At 36.4% G+C, this 17,516-nt stretch overlaps 1 protein-coding gene across 7 annotated transcripts in view; it reads right to left on the bottom strand.

Annotated features, from left to right (window-relative positions):
- LOC127876445 (OTU domain-containing protein 7B-like) overlaps positions 1-17,516 on the bottom strand; it is a 72,958-nt gene that overhangs the window by 15,308 nt on the left and 40,134 nt on the right. For all 7 annotated transcript variants that reach the window (XR_008047868.1, XR_008047867.1, XR_008047869.1 and 4 more), the window contains 3 exons: positions 14,923-15,272; positions 5,022-5,421; positions 1,608-1,832 (listed from right to left, as the gene is read on the bottom strand). Coding sequence is in view for 4 of the 7 variants with exons in the window: in XM_052421736.1 (XP_052277696.1) it covers positions 1,608-1,832; positions 5,022-5,421; positions 14,923-15,272 (975 nt within the window). In the remaining 3 variants the exon portion in view is untranslated. The remainder of the gene's footprint in view (positions 1-1,607; positions 1,833-5,021; positions 5,422-14,922; positions 15,273-17,516) is intronic.

Genomic DNA, 17,516 nt, shown 5'->3' with positions numbered 1-17,516 from the left:
GGGATTTAACCTGACTGGTTTAATACTCAAGGATCAGAAGGAGAAAAAGTCGTTAACTTGCCAATAAACAAAGATTACTTATTTAAATGCTAACATTTTATTTTTTGGTTTACAGAAAGAAAATATATTTCACTTAGTGAGTTTTAAAGTCAATTTTCTTTGTCAAATGGCTAATTTTATCCAATTAAATTTCTCTACAGACAGATCTGCAAGTAAAATGTTTGATTTTGAGACTGCTATTGTTAGATATAAAGTAGTAGTAGATGACAATTTAAGTGGACCCAGAAGATAACCAGTCTGCAATAGATTTTCAAAAGACACTAAACAGAAGCAGTAACAATTATTCTTCACTTTATTATTCACGAGGGAAATGCAGAATATGAATTTAAGCATTCAAATTTCTTTTGGAATTTTCTATTGCAATGTTCTGTTGAAACATATTCTACATCTAAATCAAGTACTGGATCGCCCCAAGAAACAGACTTGCAAAATGTCTCAATATTCTGCATGATTTAAACACAAGCATGTTGAAATGAACACATTTTAATTAAGACCAAGTAACACTGTAGGGTATACACAAAACAAACTCTCATGGTGTGCATTGGGACTCATCCCATGGTACACTCAAAAAATCAATCTTGAGCTACCGCATGCAAAAGCATGAAAGTGTGACTAATCTAAACAAGAAACATGGCAATGCCACAAAACCAGATTTTTATCATCAGTGTTTTTTTCACCATTTCGGGAATGGTGTCGGGTCCCTTTGGATTAGGAAAATTTGCGGCGTTTTGACTAAAAATGGGAAATTAGTGTTGTTGTTGTTTTGCTAAAAAATGCTTCAAAATTGAGAATACAAGTGTCGTCAGTATTATATTTACCAAGGTTGAACTTATATGGATCAGAGATCAACAAAATATTGAGATCTAAGAAAAATTTTTTTGGAAAGATTGTTTGATGCAAACTAAAGTTTTGAGCAAAAAGCACATGGTTGCTGTTTAATATATATTTTTTGGTAACAGTGATATTGAGAGTGATAAACCGGCCCCAAATGCAATCACAAAATGTCATTGGAACAATAACATCAAAATTATGGTTACTGAGCAGAAAATGTTTTTTCAATTTTTAATACCACATAATACACACGCCCAAAATAGAATTCCAAGCTAAATATCCCAATTTTCATCAAGATTGGTCAATGCAAACTAAAGTTTTTGACTAGAAACCACATGTCTGCCATAACCAACATCCCCCCCACCTCAAGCCAAGCTGCCATACCCTTTGGCCCTTCTCTTTTTCACAAGGATTTTCAACTTCCTTAAAAAACCTTAACTGAAATGAAGTGAAAATGGCTCTTTGCAACCATCATAAAACCAGAAAATTTTGTGAGTAATGAGTAACTCGCAGTCTGTTAAGATTTTATGTTTGTTGCTGCTTATCAGTATCTATGAGTTTGAAAAAAGTCTTTATTTTATTTTGTTTAAGCTATTAAGAAAGGTCTTTTATTTAATATATGTTTTTTAAGGGAATGCAAAAGGGGTAAAAAGCATATGTGAAGGAAAGGTTATCTACCAATATTTTTTAGTGTGATACTTCAGAATATTGTGTACCGGCTTGCTCCAAGGAAACCAAGGTAGACAACTCAATGAGGTCCTTCTCGAGGAAGTCTCTGAAATCGTCAGAGTATCCGCTGATATCCGGTAACAAGAATGTCTGCACGTACATGTTGTCATGGCAGTCTTCGACAATGTCGTGTAGAACGTTCTGCCTCTCCTGGTCTACCAGGAACGAGTTCTCCGAAATCTTGGAGATCCCACGCTTCAGGATCTTGGGAGCTGTAAATGATTTGCATATCATTTGATTCAAAGAAATTTTAATTAAATGAAACATTCCATTAAAGGAAAGTGTCGTCTCTGATTAGCCTGTGCGCTTAGTGGTCATGTTTTTTAACAAACCTGAAGAACTTTGAACTGGACCATGAAGCCGTTAGAACAATTAAGTGTTCTGACTAAGTTTCTTTTTTTTTATTGCACTTAATATGTGATTTTAAGGGTGTTAAGAAGATTTCACTGTATCAGTATAAAGAACAAGAGCACCGCCTTGCGGGTGCAGACCGCTCATCTATTTTCTTTTTAAAGGTGAAGGGACTCTCATTTTCAATCACAAAGGAGGGAGAGGTGGAGTGAAGTGTGGGGGCGTGGACATTTATTACATTATCTTCCAAAAATGCGAAAAGAAATTGCAAAAAAAAAAAAAAAATTGGTGGGGGGGGGGGGGGGGGGGATTGTTGGGTGCGATGGTTGGACGGTATTTCAAACATAAAATAATAAAAATAAATATTTGTGTTTTTTAACCGTTTCAAAAAAAATAAATTTGGGGGGGGAGATAGGGTGGGGGGGGGGGGGGGGGTATAGTGTGAGGGTGTGGTGGTCATTTGTAAGATGATCTTAACAAATAATAATAAAAAATAGGGGGGGGGGGGGAGGAATTCGGGTAGGTGGGGGGGGTGGGGGGGGAGGGGGGGTGGGGGGAGTATTCTTGGGTGCGATGGTTGGATGGTATTTCAAACATAAAAGAATAAAAATTAATATTTGTGTTTTTTAACCGTTTCAAAAAAAAAATTGGGGGGGGGGGGGGTGGGGTGGGGGGGGGTATAGTATAGTGTGAGGGTGTGGTGGTCATTTGTGAGATGATCTTAAAAAAAAAAAAATAGGGGGGGGGGGAAATTTGGGGGGGGGAGGGCACGGGGGATGGTTTGGGTGGAGTCTATTGTGGTATGTCAGGTAAGAGTAGTTTTGTCAAAGTATCAATCAAATCTAATCATAAATAAAGAAGTTATGGCATTTTTAGCAAAATTTAATAATTTGACCTTGAGAGTCAAGGTCATTCAAAGGTCAAGGTAAAATTCAACTTGCCAGGTACAGTAACCTCATGATAGCATGAAAGTATTTGAAGTTTGAAAGCAATAGCCTTGATACTTTAGAAGTAAAGTGGATCAAAACACAAAATTTAACCATATATTCAAAGTTACTAAGTCAAAAAAGGGCCATAATTCCGTAAAAATGACAACCAGAGTTATGCAACTTGTCCTTTTACTGTACCCTATTGATAGTTAGCAAGTGTTCCAAGTATGAAAGCAATATCTATGATAGTTTAGGGGTAAAGTGGACCAAAACACAAAACTTAACAAAATTTTCAATTTTCTAAGTATAAAGGGCCCATAATTCCGTCCAAATGCCAGTCAGAGTTACATAACTTTGCCATGCACAGTCCCCTTATGATAGTTAATAAGTGTTGCAAGTATGAAAGCAATAGCTTTGATACTGTAGGAATAAAGTAGACCTAAACACAAAACTTAACCAAATTTTCAATTTTCTAAGTATAAAAAGGGCACATAATTCTGTCAAAATGCCAGTCAGAGTTACATTACTTTGCCTGCACAGTCCCCTTATGATTTTTAGTAAGTGTTGCAAGTATGAAAGCAATAGCTTTGATACTTAAGGAATAAAATGGACCTAAACACAAAACTTAACCAAAATTTCAATTTTCTAAGTATAAAAAGGGCACATAATTCTGTCAAAATGCACGCCAGAGTTATCTAACTTTGCCTGCCCAGTCATCTCATGATAGTAAGTAAGTGTACCAAGTTTGAATGCAATAGCATTGATACTTTCTGAGAAAAGTGGACCTAAAAGCAAAACTTAACCGGACGCCGACGCCGACGCCAAGGTGATGACAATAGCTCATATTTTTTTTTCAAAAAATAGATGAGCTAAAAATGCCCCACCCCTTTTGGCCATGTTTTTCTACGAACCAGAACCATTTTGAACTCAGCCAAGCTATCATTAGGACAAAAGTTCTTATCAAGTTTCATAAAGATTGCACTATGAACGTTACTTCTAGATTGTTCACAATGTTTTACTACAGCCAAATAAGGAAAAATGCCCCACCCCCAGACGGACATGTTTTTCAATGGACTGGACCCATTTTCCAACTTATGCCATTGTTTTACTTCTCATAACTTCAGACTTTCTATGCAAGCATATTTATCAATGGAATCCAGATGTAAGAAGTCTTTTATTTCAGAACATGGTTGTAGTAAATTTAATGTTATGGAAATTTAAGGGCCAGCAAAGCTTAAGACCCCCCCCCCCCCCCCCCCCGCCTGCAAAAAACAACAACACAAATACAGTGTTTTTTTCTCTTAATACCTTAAGACTGATAATGGTATCAATCAATTTAACTGTTGGCTGAAGGCTCACAAGAACATAAGTTTTAAACATACTTTTTCCCCATTTATCACTAGCACAAAATACCACAACAGTTCACCAACAATCTGAAGCTTAATCGAGTTTGCATTTGATTTACGTATCATAATAATATATTTCCTCCTGACAGATGAAGTCTTCATGAAATATGAGTTTATGATGACATTTTTTGCATCAATGAAGGAAATAATAATACTGTCTCAGTTCCTAGAATAAATGAAATGGAGAACAACAATACATATACTGTACACCCACAGAATCCAGTCTGGCTAGTAGAAGAACATAAGTTTTCTTATTGAAATATTTATACAGATCTTTACTAAAAGAAATATTTATTTTCTTGAGGTTGATAGGGAAATATTGGTAATTTAAAACACTGAAAATGAATCATTTTTTTAATTACGACATTTCACTTAAAACATCATTTTCAGAATTTATAAAAAATGGAAATCCTTAAATTATCAGGAAATGTGTTGGTTATTTTATCAACAAACAAATAACAAACCTCAATGCACATACCACAAAATTCAAGCACAACTTTAAACTTGTAGTAAATTGTTTCAAACAAATGAGCCTCACTCTGGGAAAATGATGCTCAACGTGTTGTCCCAGATTAGCCTGCGCAGTCCCCACAGGCTGATCTGAGACAACACTTTATGCACATGTATTGAGCCTGTTTTTTTCAGAGTGAGGCTTAATAAGAATACCTGTGGTTTAGATTTTGACAAGCTTGTTGAAGAATACAGCAATACTCACATGTACTTCCAGCAGCAATTTTTGGAGTATTAAGGCAGCCATTATCCAGAGGCTTCACATCCTCTGCTCTAACAAGACTCTGAGCAGGCTTAACATCATCAACTCTCACAAGATTCTGAGAAGTTCTATTTCCACTCTCAGTTAGGATTCTATCTGTGTTCATAAAGCCAGTCTTTGCTGCAGGTGTGTAGCTGTCATTGTAAGCGTCTTTGGGGTCCCAGACTGGGTCATTGCGTGTAGGCACCGGACAAGACTGGGACTTTGGTAAAGCATCTACACGGATGCCACCTGCTGTCCTTGCAGGGTTTACAGGGGCCTGGTAGGGGGGTGGGGATGGGCGGTTTGGCCGTGTCACCATGGAAATGGATGGTCTGTTACTCACTTGAGACTGGTTTTCAATCTACAAAAATTAAATTATGTTATTATATCCAGATAGCAAAATACAAACAAACAAGAGTGCCACTGCCCAAATAGCCACACCAAGGAACTTCATTATTCTGAGCAGGTAGAGTTCACAAGGTTTAAAGACTTATAATTAGAACAAATGTTCAAAGCCAGTTTCATAAAGATTGCACATACAATTGCGACTTCTAGAGTGTGCACAAGCTTTTTTTTAAATTCAACTTAGTGTGCTAGTTTTGACCCCACATGACCCTGGTTTTGACTCATCCGAGTTTCATAAATATAAAAAAAAAAAGTGTGGCATCCACAGTGTTCACATGCTTTTTATTTAATTTCAAAGAGTACCCTTGTTACTGTACCCATATAACCCAGTTCCAAACTGAGATATCATTCAAACAATTGTTCTAACCAAGATCATGAAGATTGACCAATAACAGTGGCCTGTATTGTTTACAATCCTTTACTTTAATTTGACCTAGTGACCTAGTTTTTGACATTTCCAAAAGTGCCGGACCTGACAGATGTTTTTAAGACAGGTTCTATTGAAAATGCTATGTTGCTGGTCCGAATGGCCGGCAAACAATTTATAAGAAAACATTTTTTATGTCATAGAATAAAAACATGAAAATAAAAGAGAGCTCAAATGACCTATGAGCAGTAACAATAACATTGTATTTTTGTTAACATTCCTGAAATATTATAACTGCGCATGAAAACACTTCCTCCTATGCAAGTGCGAATGACAATAGTTTTAAGGTTTAAACAAAAACACGTTCTGCAACTCAGAAGTCAGATAGTTGCAATCGGGGTATTGTAATTTCGTTTGCGATCAAATTTACGCTTAATAGTGCTCTTTTAATTGATTTTTATGTCTTTGTTGACATTTGTAGTTTTCTTGAGTTGTCATAAAATTTTGCCACCAGGAAATATTTGTCATTGAAATTATCTAAATACCGATAACTTATTTGTGCTTTAAAACTTAGTCTGTTAATTTATGTAATTTATATCCCACATGACTTGTGTTCTGTTGTTTTAGGTACTTCACTGATTCCTTACAAATATAAATGTGATTTTTTTTTTGTCACAATAATTTATTTACATTTTTCAGTCACTGTCACACGTAATTATCAGTATATGAAAACATTTGTTCCAACAGCAGTTTGCATACCAGTATACAATTTTTAAATTTTCAATTGAGAAATTGCCTTGTTTTAAACATATTTGTGTGTTAATATTTTTCTTTAGAATGCTGTGAGTGTGTTGTTATTTAAGTGTTCCTTGTTAGGTGTGGGGTTGTTTATTTTCCATTTTATTTTTCCAATTATATTTATTTCAATAAATTTGAGTCCGTGACTGTCCAGTGGACTTTTAACACTTTTGGGAAAGTCCACGTGTCGAACATTTGCCATTTTTATTGTTGTTTTTAATACAAGTTCTCTCTAAAGCAATTTATATAAATAATAAATGAATCATTTTACAAATCTTAAAATGTGCAATTTACAGGTCCTTAACAGCCCTCGAACAAAGCCAGTTAAATTTAACACGCCCAGGAAAAAATACAACCATCATGGCCCTCGAAAAAGTGACCTATTTTCTGACCCCAGATAACCCATCTACAATCCCAACCCAGATTTCATCAAAATAAACATTCTGACCAAATTTCATAAAGATTGGATGAAAAATGTGACCTCTATTGTCTACACAAGGTTTTTATGTTATTTGACCTAGTGACCTAGTTTTTAACCCCAGATGACCCAAATACAATAACAATCAAGATTTTATTAAGATAAACATTCTGACCAAATTTCATAAAGATTTGATGAAAACTGTGACCTCTATTGTCTACGCAAGGTTTTTATGTTATTTGACCTAGTGACCTAGTTTTTGACCCCAGATGACCCAAATACAATCCCAACCCAGATTTCATCAAGATAATCATTCTGACCATATTTCATAAATATTGGATAAAAACTGTGACCTCCACTGTCTACACAAACAAATTGTTGACGGACACACGTACGCACAACGGTCATCACATGGTCACATAAGCTCACCATGTCACTTCGTGACAGGTGAGCTAACAAAAACTAGGTGGTAAAAAAGATCAATTGCTCCCTTGCAGAAGCATTGAAGAAATAAACAGAGGCAAATATGTATTCATGTAAAAAAACAAGACAACAGTTACCTAGCATTGCATTTATATAGACAAACCAATTAGTGTATATGTACTTAACCACTTGGATATCAGGAAGGCTTGCTTATAACCAATTTACAAAAGATAACAAAAACGATTGTTTCCTGATAGTGAAACAAACAATACATGCAAACCATTTCACATTGGTAATTAGCAATACGCCCATGCATAATCTTTGATGAAGTAAACGCCTTAAATAGGGGAAAAAATGACTCAGATGTAGTGAAATAACAGACCAGCTTTGCATGACTTCCTTGGACAAGCCCAAAGTTACAGTATAATATGGTAGACATATTGCTGATATTTGTCTGATTAGAGACATATCACTAGAGAGTCAGAACATTCATGTTTCCAATTGAAAATATGTTATTTGCTTCCTTTCCAGTCATGTTATTTAGAATAATCAGGTGGAAATCAAACACTTTCTATTAACCCATTTATGCCTAGCGTCTAAAACAATAGCTTTCAGAGGACAGCGCGCTCTACTATTCGAGTGCTTGACAGAATAATGTAAGCCATCATGGGGAAATTGTTCATATTCAATCATTTATTAGACGATCTTTAAAAAAAAAATAAAAAATATATATATATATATTTTTTTTTTGGGGGGGGGGGGGGGGGGGGGGGTTGAGAGGGGGTATAATGAGGGGTGTGGTCATTTATTAGACAATTTTTCAAAAATAAAAAAAGTGAAAAAAAAAATTGGGGGGGGGGGGGGGGGGGTAGAGGGGGGTGAGAGGGGGGTATAATTTGGGGTGTGGTAATATTAGATGTTTAAAAAAATGGGGGGGGATAGGGGGGATGAGAGGGGGGTATAATGGGTATAATGTGGGGTGTGAAAATTTTATAAGATGATGTATAAAAAAAATAATTGGGGGGGGGGGAGGTTGGGGGGGGGGAGGTTGCGGGGGGGGGGGGAGGGGGGGGGGGGGCTGGGGGGATGAAGGGATTCTGGATAGGGGCGTGGGGTATTGTTTGGGTGGAATCCATTGTGGTATTCAGGTAAGTGTTGTTTTGTCAAAGTAATAAGAAAATGTGATCATAAATAAAGAAGGGGCCATAATTATGTCAAAATGCTTGATACAGTGGTCTGCTCTTGTTTACAGGTTGGGGTCATGTTTGTTAACAAGTATGCAACGTATAAAAGCAATATGTCAAAGGATATAGAAAATATTTGAGGTAGTACGCAAACTTTAACATTGATTTATCAATAATATGCATTTTCTAAGTATAAAAGGGGCAATAATTATGACAAAATGCTTGATAGAGTTGTCTGCTCTTGTTTATAGGTTGGGGTGATGTTGGTAAACAAGTATGCAAAATATGAAAGCCATATGTCAAGGGACAATGAAAATAAATGGGGTAGTACTAAAACTTTAACATTTGATGCATATTCTAAGTGGAAAAGAGGCCATAATTATAACAAAATGCTTGAAAGAGTTGTCTGCACTTGTTTATAGGTTGGGGTCATGTTGGTAAACAAGTATGCAAAATATGAAAGCAATATGTCAAGGGACAATGAAAATAATTGGGGTAGTACGAAAACTTAACATTTGCACGCTAACGCCGGGGTGAGTAGGATAGCTCCACTATATATATTTCATATATAATAGTCGAGCTAAAAAGGCCTTTGCAAACAGTGTAGACCCAGATGAGACGCCGCATGATGCGGCGTCTCATCAGGGTCTGCGCTGTTTGCTTAAAGGAATTTCTGTAAGAAATATTATAAATATAGAAATAAATATACTAGACATCCCTAATTTTGGAAATAAATTGATCCAATTTAGAAGGATGGGAGAGTCCGCTAGGCTTAAATGGGTTAATGATAATAAGTAATATCACAAGATAATGTCTCAACATGGACCCCCACACAACACATGCTTGGACACAGACACAGTACATGTCACCCACACTAAATGTCAAAATACATTACTTTTTTCGGCGTAAGCTGCATAAGCCAGCTTTTCACCTTAGCCTGACCTTTGTAAGTGTCCAATAAAATTCCAATAAAATTTCCCGCGGCTAGGTACGAATGAATACACTTCATTTATTCCATTGGCTGATTTGAGTATACCACCAGAACATTGGAAACATATCCGCGTCTTTGTAACACTGTTTTACTGTATGAAACAATTTTATCTCGAATGAAAAGGCTTAATAGATAGAACAGTTTTACACTCAATTCTCGACATCAATACAGTTTGTGCGTACACCTTTTATTTTCAGAGTATTACCAGCGCAAGAGCGTTTATACTTAAAAGGCTATGTTTTCATATTTAGTACTTACTTCCTTATTCCTGTCAACATGTTAACATGTAAAAGTATAAAGAGCAATGGAAGCGAGGCCTCACTTTAAAGCATTGCATTTCAACCCGCGAGGTATATCGGGTCAATTCGCGGACATTCAGAGTTTATATACAGGTCATCACCGGAGTTGGCGGCCAGTAAAATAATCGTTATATAATAAAGACGCTATCCGTGAACTAGGTGACCTGGAATTTTCTTTAGACCAGAAATATGTTAAATGAAGATATTCAGCAATATAATTATGGTATGTAAATAATAGATTCTTAATGTGTTTTCAACAATACAATGATAAATATTATTGTTGATAAATTTAACAATAATTATTCGTCCATATTGCCTAATGTACTAAAGTGATATTATGAGCATGTAACAGTTTATAGGTGTCTATCGCAACCGTTGATTATTTTTGATGTTTCTACTTCATATACACTTATATTAATTAATGCAGCATCATCATACTAAAACAATATACCAGAAAGAGAAAAATAATGCATTTGAATATCAACCGTACTTTCGTTTGACAACTGATCATGCGTTTACGAGTTGAACCTAAATTTAGTTTTAGTGCAGATTTGTTCAAACGACACAAAGACACGAAATTGTTTTACGGATCATTTCAGCTTACAGGACTGGGTCGGTCACGTAAGAATATCGAATATAAAATATATTTTTATAAACAACTGGTAGCAAGGTGAGTTGCAGATAATTAATCAGTAACCACATTTTAACTAACTATTTTGACCTGTTAATTCTTTTCAGCTCAATTCAACAGTGCAAAATGCCCATAATATCACTTTAAGCATTAGCACGATGATAATTGATACTGTTAATAATCGAATCAAATAGCAATGCCCGACAAACCACTAAAACAGGTTTGTTCGAAGAACACGCCTATAAATACGGATACTTCTCGTGTGGCCGGTTGACTCATATGTTTAAATTTCACTTCCATTCTTCTTTTGGTTTTCTGTTTTGTATCTATAGGTTTATGACCAGCAATATGTTATAATGTAAAATAAGCCGCGAAAACTCCCCGTAACATCCCGTACTGCGTGTGATGCAGCTAAGAACTGCACAGAAAAAGACATTCGCTATACTTGATCTCATTCATTAAACTATTTACGCCGTATATCTTTTTTAAAGATATTTCTTGTTACTATTATAATATGAAAACTGTCAGTGAATTTTTTTGCCAGAAATTACAGCCGATATTCGGCTGCTTCCCAATTGCAAAAAATGACGTTTTTTCCCAAAAATTTGATTAAAATTTCCCAAAAAAAGACAAAATTTTCCCAATAAAGCCAATAAGATTACAATGTAATTTAGCAATAATTTCGAACGAATGCCGATCGAGTTGCTGAGTCGTCGCCGAACAACAACTGACTTACGTATTTTTCGCGAATTTAGCCGAATACGATTTTACGTTGCTATCCACATCTCTCTCTATATTGCGGAGGATACCGACGATAGTCGATGTATCCCGATTGTAAACGCCTTTTTTTACACACGCCCAAGATGGCGGCAGGCAGACGAGAAATTTGCAATGCGCGTCGAAAATGATAAATAACATTCAAATAAACAACGGATATCATATGGTTATTACGGAATAATTTAATGCGTGTGTCAATTAACGCAAAATATAACGTTTGAGATAAAAACAACAAATATTTATTACAAATCTTCACAGTGAATGTGCATCACGGAAATCAGTGTTGGGAAATTGGAGTTAGTCTACCGTTACTCACAAAGTTAATGCATTTAAGATGAGTATCGTTCGAAAATGGAAAGAGACAAACATGATATGATTTATATGTTAGTGGATCTGTGTAAAATCAGATTCATATGCATATTCTGCTTTATTATGTTTGTAACGCTTTACAGTTTACTGAAATAGCATTGAAGTGCAAGATGTTGAAAGGTAAAGAAATGAAATAAATTATTTTAACTCCATATAATACATCATTAACATAGCAAGACCACTAAAGCGTTTTTTTTATAAATATGTGTTAATGTTTTCACCATATCATATTTAATTTAAAAGAATACTGAATTAAATTCTTACTGTTAAAGAGGTTATGATTAAATGATATATTTAAGAATCTATATAGATTATTGCAAGTTCAATATGAATGTGGAAGGATATTAACTAAACACTGTTTTCATTGTAAGAACACATTAAATTAGTACTTTATAATATAAAAATGCTGTCAAACATACTTAAATAATTTTAATTCTGTTCTTATAATCATATTTATAATGTTTCCCAATTTCATGGTTTATCGCGCTATTTTTCCCAATTTCATGGTTTATCGCGCTAATTTTCCCAATCCAAAAGGCACAGGCTGTAAGACAAAAAAGCAAAAAAAATCACTGACTGTATTTATAATGCGCATTATCTCAACAGCAACTGTGACCTCGACCTTTGATCAAGGGACACAGTAGTGATAATTAGTTGCCAGTTATGTTAACATTGCCTCATAAATTATGAAATTTCAGTTCAGACTAATGGTCTCAAGTTTAGATCTTTGGTAAACATTTGATTGATTGAATGTTATCAATCAAAACAGCTAAAACATAACATCCATATTTAAATGGGCTTTGAAAAGTTTATATGAACAAATAGTCTAAAATTAGAAAGCGAATAGGTTTTTTCATATAAACTTCACTAGTACCTATGTCTTGCGTAATAACATAACTACATGGACAATGGCAGACAACGGATCATATCTGCACTACTGAGGTAATATATTGTTGGAATATCAAGGAAATTCAAACTCTTCGACCAAGCGCTATTGATTATAACAAAGTGAACATTCCTAAAAATAAATCTTGCTATTTAAATCACGACCAGTTATCTGTAAATATTGACAACATGCTTTTTTGTTAAATTGCTTACAGAAAAACTGGGACCTGGCCCCTAAATTGATAACAACTATCAGAAGTTCAATATTAGTTTTAAACAAATAACCAATAAAGGTACAAATGAGAGATCAACAAGGGCTGTTTGTAAAACATGCATGCCCCCCATATGGGCTGTCAGTTGTAGTGGCAGCCATTGTGTGAATATGTTTTTTGTCACTGTGACCTTGACCTTTGACCTACTGACCTGAACATTAATAGGGGTCATCTGCCAGTCATGATCTATGTACCTATGAAGTTTCATAATCCTAGGCGCAAGCATTCTTGAGTTATCATCCGGAAACCATTTTACTGTTTCGAGTCAATGTGACCTTGACCTTTGACCTAGTGACCTGAAAATCAATAGGGGTCATCTGCCAGTCATGATCAATGTACCTATGAAGTTTCATGATCCTAGGCTTAAGCATTATTGAGTTATCATCCGGAAACCATTTTACTGTTTCGAGTCACTGTGACCTTGACCTTTGACCTAGTGACCTGAAAATCAATAGGGGTCATCTGCCAGTCATGATCAATGTTCCTATGAAGTTTCATGATCCTAGGCGTAAGCGTTCTTGAGTAATCATCCGGAAACCATTTTACTGTTTCGAGTCACTGTGACCTTGACCTTTGACCTAGTGACCTGAAAATCAATAGACGTCATCTGCCAGTCATGATCAATGTACCTATGAAGTTTCATGATCCTAGGCCTAAGCATTCTTGAGTTATCATCCGGAAACCATTTTACTATTTCAAGTCACTGTGACCTTGACCTTTGACCTAGTGACCTGAAAATCAATAGGGGTCATCTGCCAGTTATGATCAATGTACCTATGAAGTTTCATGATCCTAGGCCTAAGCATTCTTAAGTTATAATCTGGAAACCATTTTACTATTTCGATTCACTGTGACCTTGACCTTTGACCAAGTGACCTGAAAATAAATAGGGGTCATCTGCCAGTCATGATCAATGTACATATGAAGTTTTATGATCCTAGGCATAAGCATTATTGAGTTATCATCCGGAAACCATTTTACTGTTTCGAGTCACTGTGACCTTGACCTTTGACCTAGTGACCTGAAAATCAATAGGGGTCATCTGCCAGTCATGATCAATGTTCCTATGAAGTTTCATGATCCTAGGCATAAGCGTTCTTGAGTAATCATCCGGAAACTATTTTACTGTTTCGAGTCACTGTGACCTTGACCTTTGACCTAGTGACCTGAAAATCAATAGACGTCATCTGCCAGTCATGATCAATGTACCTATGAAGTTTCATGATCCTAGGCCTAAGCATTCTTGAGTTATCATCCGGAAACCATTTTACTATTTCAAGTCACTGTGACCTTGACCTTTGACCTAGTGACCTGAAAATCAATAGGGGTCATCTGCCAGTCATGATCAATGTACCTATGAAGTTTCATGATCCTATGCCTAAGCTTTCTTGAGTTATCATCTGGAAACCATCTGGTGGACGGACGGACTGACAGACAGACCGACGGACCGACATGTGCAAAACAATATACCCCCTCTTCTTCCAAGGGGGGCATAAATATTAAGATATTTATTGGTCAATTCTTAAAATCAAGTCTATGTGTGAGATACACAACTTTCGCACTCGTATGTAAGGTCCAACAATTATTATTGCTCTAAGTCTTAATATCAAACTCATCAATTAGAATGCTTGTAACCTGTGTTAACTTCCATTTGTTAAAATAAATTTAAATTTCATGAGATGAGTGCAAAATAGTTATAACTGCTTAACAATTCTTTATGTGATAAAACAGTTTAAACATTCAAAATATAACTGTTTTCCGCTCAAATGCAAAGTAACAATGAATATGCGCAATCAGCATAAAACCTGAACAACCTGCGAGTTACTCGCAGACTCTTCATGTTTATGATGTTTGCTGCACATCATTATCTTAATGTTGGAGATGAAGCCTTTTATATTTGAATCGAGTTAGAGAGGTCTTTTAGTTGATATCATTTTCTAAGGGACTTCAAAATGGTCAAAATGGGTTTCTGATTGGTAAAAGGTTAAGAAAAGAAGTCTAAGACATGAATGTTCAAAGTCATGGGCCCTGGTGATATCTCACCTGTATGGGTATGATCCTCTCACTTGCCTTCTCCACAGGGAACTTAGGCACATACTGCTGCTGCAAGAACGCTGGGTGGGTGTCACCCACTGCGGGCCCCATCCCAGTCACTACAGTACCCAGCCCCTCCCCCTGCGGCATCATGCGATAACTCGTGGGGCGAGCAAACCCAACAGGCGGGCCATGGGTCACCATGGTGACAGGGGTGGTCCCGGGGACCGGGTAGCGCTGAGTGATGCCAGCGGTGGAGTATGTGTTGCTGCTCATAGGTGTCGGGGGTATAAACCCACTGGAAGCCATCTTGGTCTTTTTGTACATTGTGTAGGCGTTTTGTACATTCCAGTGGCAGCCTGAAACAAGTATTTATGTTGCTTGTAATTCAAATTATATCAGAACATGTAATCCAAAATGCTCAACTAGCTCAAAAACAAGGCTATACTTGAAAAAGCATCAATTCAACTATTTCCTCATTGGACAGTGAGGCCAAAGTACAAGACCAGCATCTTATGCTTATGTCTTTTCTAAATTAAACAAGAGGGCCAAGATGGCCCTAGTTCGCCCACCTGAGAGGAGTCGCTATATTCAATCTTTACCAAAAGTCAAATTTGACCTAGATATTGTCCAGACAAACATCCTGGTCAAGTTTCATCATAATTGAACCAAAACTCTGGCATATGGAGTGTTTTTGTTTTTGTAAGATTTGACCTGGTGACCTATATTTTGAGTTGACCCCCCCTTACCAAACATCAAACTTTGCTTACAAAAATAAATATTATGACCAAGATTAATAAAATCTGAAACAAAATTGTCAGACCTCTAGAGTGTTTACAAGGATTTTGTATAATATAATGAAAATTGGGACAATCTAAGGGCGATAATTATGTGATATATATAAAACCAATCTTTGTACCAAGTTTCATGATTGGGCAAAAATGTGATTTTTAGAGTGTTCACCAGCTTTTTTTACTATATAAATATAAGAAAACTGCCCCGTCCCAGCAGTCATGTTATTCAACTGACCGGAACCATTTTCGAACTCAACTCTCATATCAAGGAAACAAATGTTCTGACCAAATTTCATGAAAATTGGGCCAAAAACGTGACTTCTAGAGTGTACACATGTTTTCACTAGATACATATAGAGAAAAATGCCCCGCCCACTGGCGGCCATGTTTTTTCACCGATCTGGACCATTTTCGAACTCGTCCGAGATATCAAGAAAACCAATGTTTTGACCAACTTTCATGATGATTGGGCAAAAATTGTGACTTCTAGAGTGTTAACAAGGTTTCTATATAGCCAAATAAGGAAAACTGCCCCCCCCCCCGACAGCGATGTTATTGACAACTGACCCGAACCATTTTCAAACTCAACTCTCATATCAAGGAAACAAATGTTCTGACCAAATTTTATGAAAATTTGGCCAAAAATGTGACTGCTAGTAGAGCGTTCACATGTTTTCATTATCTACATATAGAGAAAAATGCCCCACCCACTGGCGGCCATGTTTTTTCACCAATCTGGACCATTTTTGAACTCGTCTGAGATATCAATAAAACCAATGTTTTGACTAACTTTCATGATGATTGGGTAAAAATTGTGACTTCTAGAGTGTTAAAAGGTTTCTATATAGCCAAATAAGGAAAACTCCCCCCCCCCTGGCAGCCATGTTTGTCAACTAACCGGAACCATTTTCGAACTCAACTCTCATATCAAGGAAACAAATGTTCTGACCAAATTTCATGAAAATTGGGCCAAAAATGTGACTTCTAGAGTGTACACATGTTTTCACTATATACATACAGAGAAAAATGCCCCGCCACTGGCGGCCATGTTTTTTCACCGATCTGGACCATTTTTGAACTCGTCCTAGATATCAATAATACCAATGTTTTGACCAATTTTCATGATGATTGGGCAAAAATTGTGACTTCTAGAGTGTTTACAAGGTTTCTCTATAGCCAAATAAGGAAAACTGCCCCCCCCCCCCCCCCCCCCCCCCCCCCCCGGCAGCCATGTAATTCAACTCACTGGAACCATTTTCAAACTCAACTCTCATATCAAAGAAACAAATGTTCTGACCAAATTTCATGAAAATTGGGCCAAAAATGTGACTTCTAGCGTATTCATATGTTTTCACTATATACATATAGAGAAAAATGCCCCGCCCACTGGCGGCCATGTTTTTTCACCGACCTGGACCATTTTCGAACTCGTCCGAGATATCAATAAAACCAATGTTTTGAACAACTTTCATGATGATTGGGCAAAAATTGTGACTTCTAGAGTGTTTACAAGGTTTCTCTATAGCCAAATAAGGAAAACTGCCCCGCCCACTGGCGGCCATGTTTTTCAAAGGACCGGAACCACTTAAGAACTCAACCAACATATCATTAAGGCAAACATTTTGACAAAGTTACAAGAAGATTGGGCATGAAATGTGACTTCTACAGTGTTTACAAGGTTTTTCTTTTTTTTAACCTAGTGACCTAGTTTTGGACCCAGCATGACCCAGTTTCGATCTTGATCGAGATATCATTGGGACAAATCTTCTGACCAAGTTTCATAAAGATCGGACATGAAATGTGGCCTCT

Source organism: Dreissena polymorpha, chromosome 4, assembly GCF_020536995.1.
Source record: "Dreissena polymorpha isolate Duluth1 chromosome 4, UMN_Dpol_1.0, whole genome shotgun sequence".
NCBI classification, from domain to species: Eukaryota; Metazoa; Mollusca; class Bivalvia; order Myida; family Dreissenidae; genus Dreissena; species Dreissena polymorpha.
This window is presented reverse-complemented; position numbering and strand designations above follow the sequence as displayed.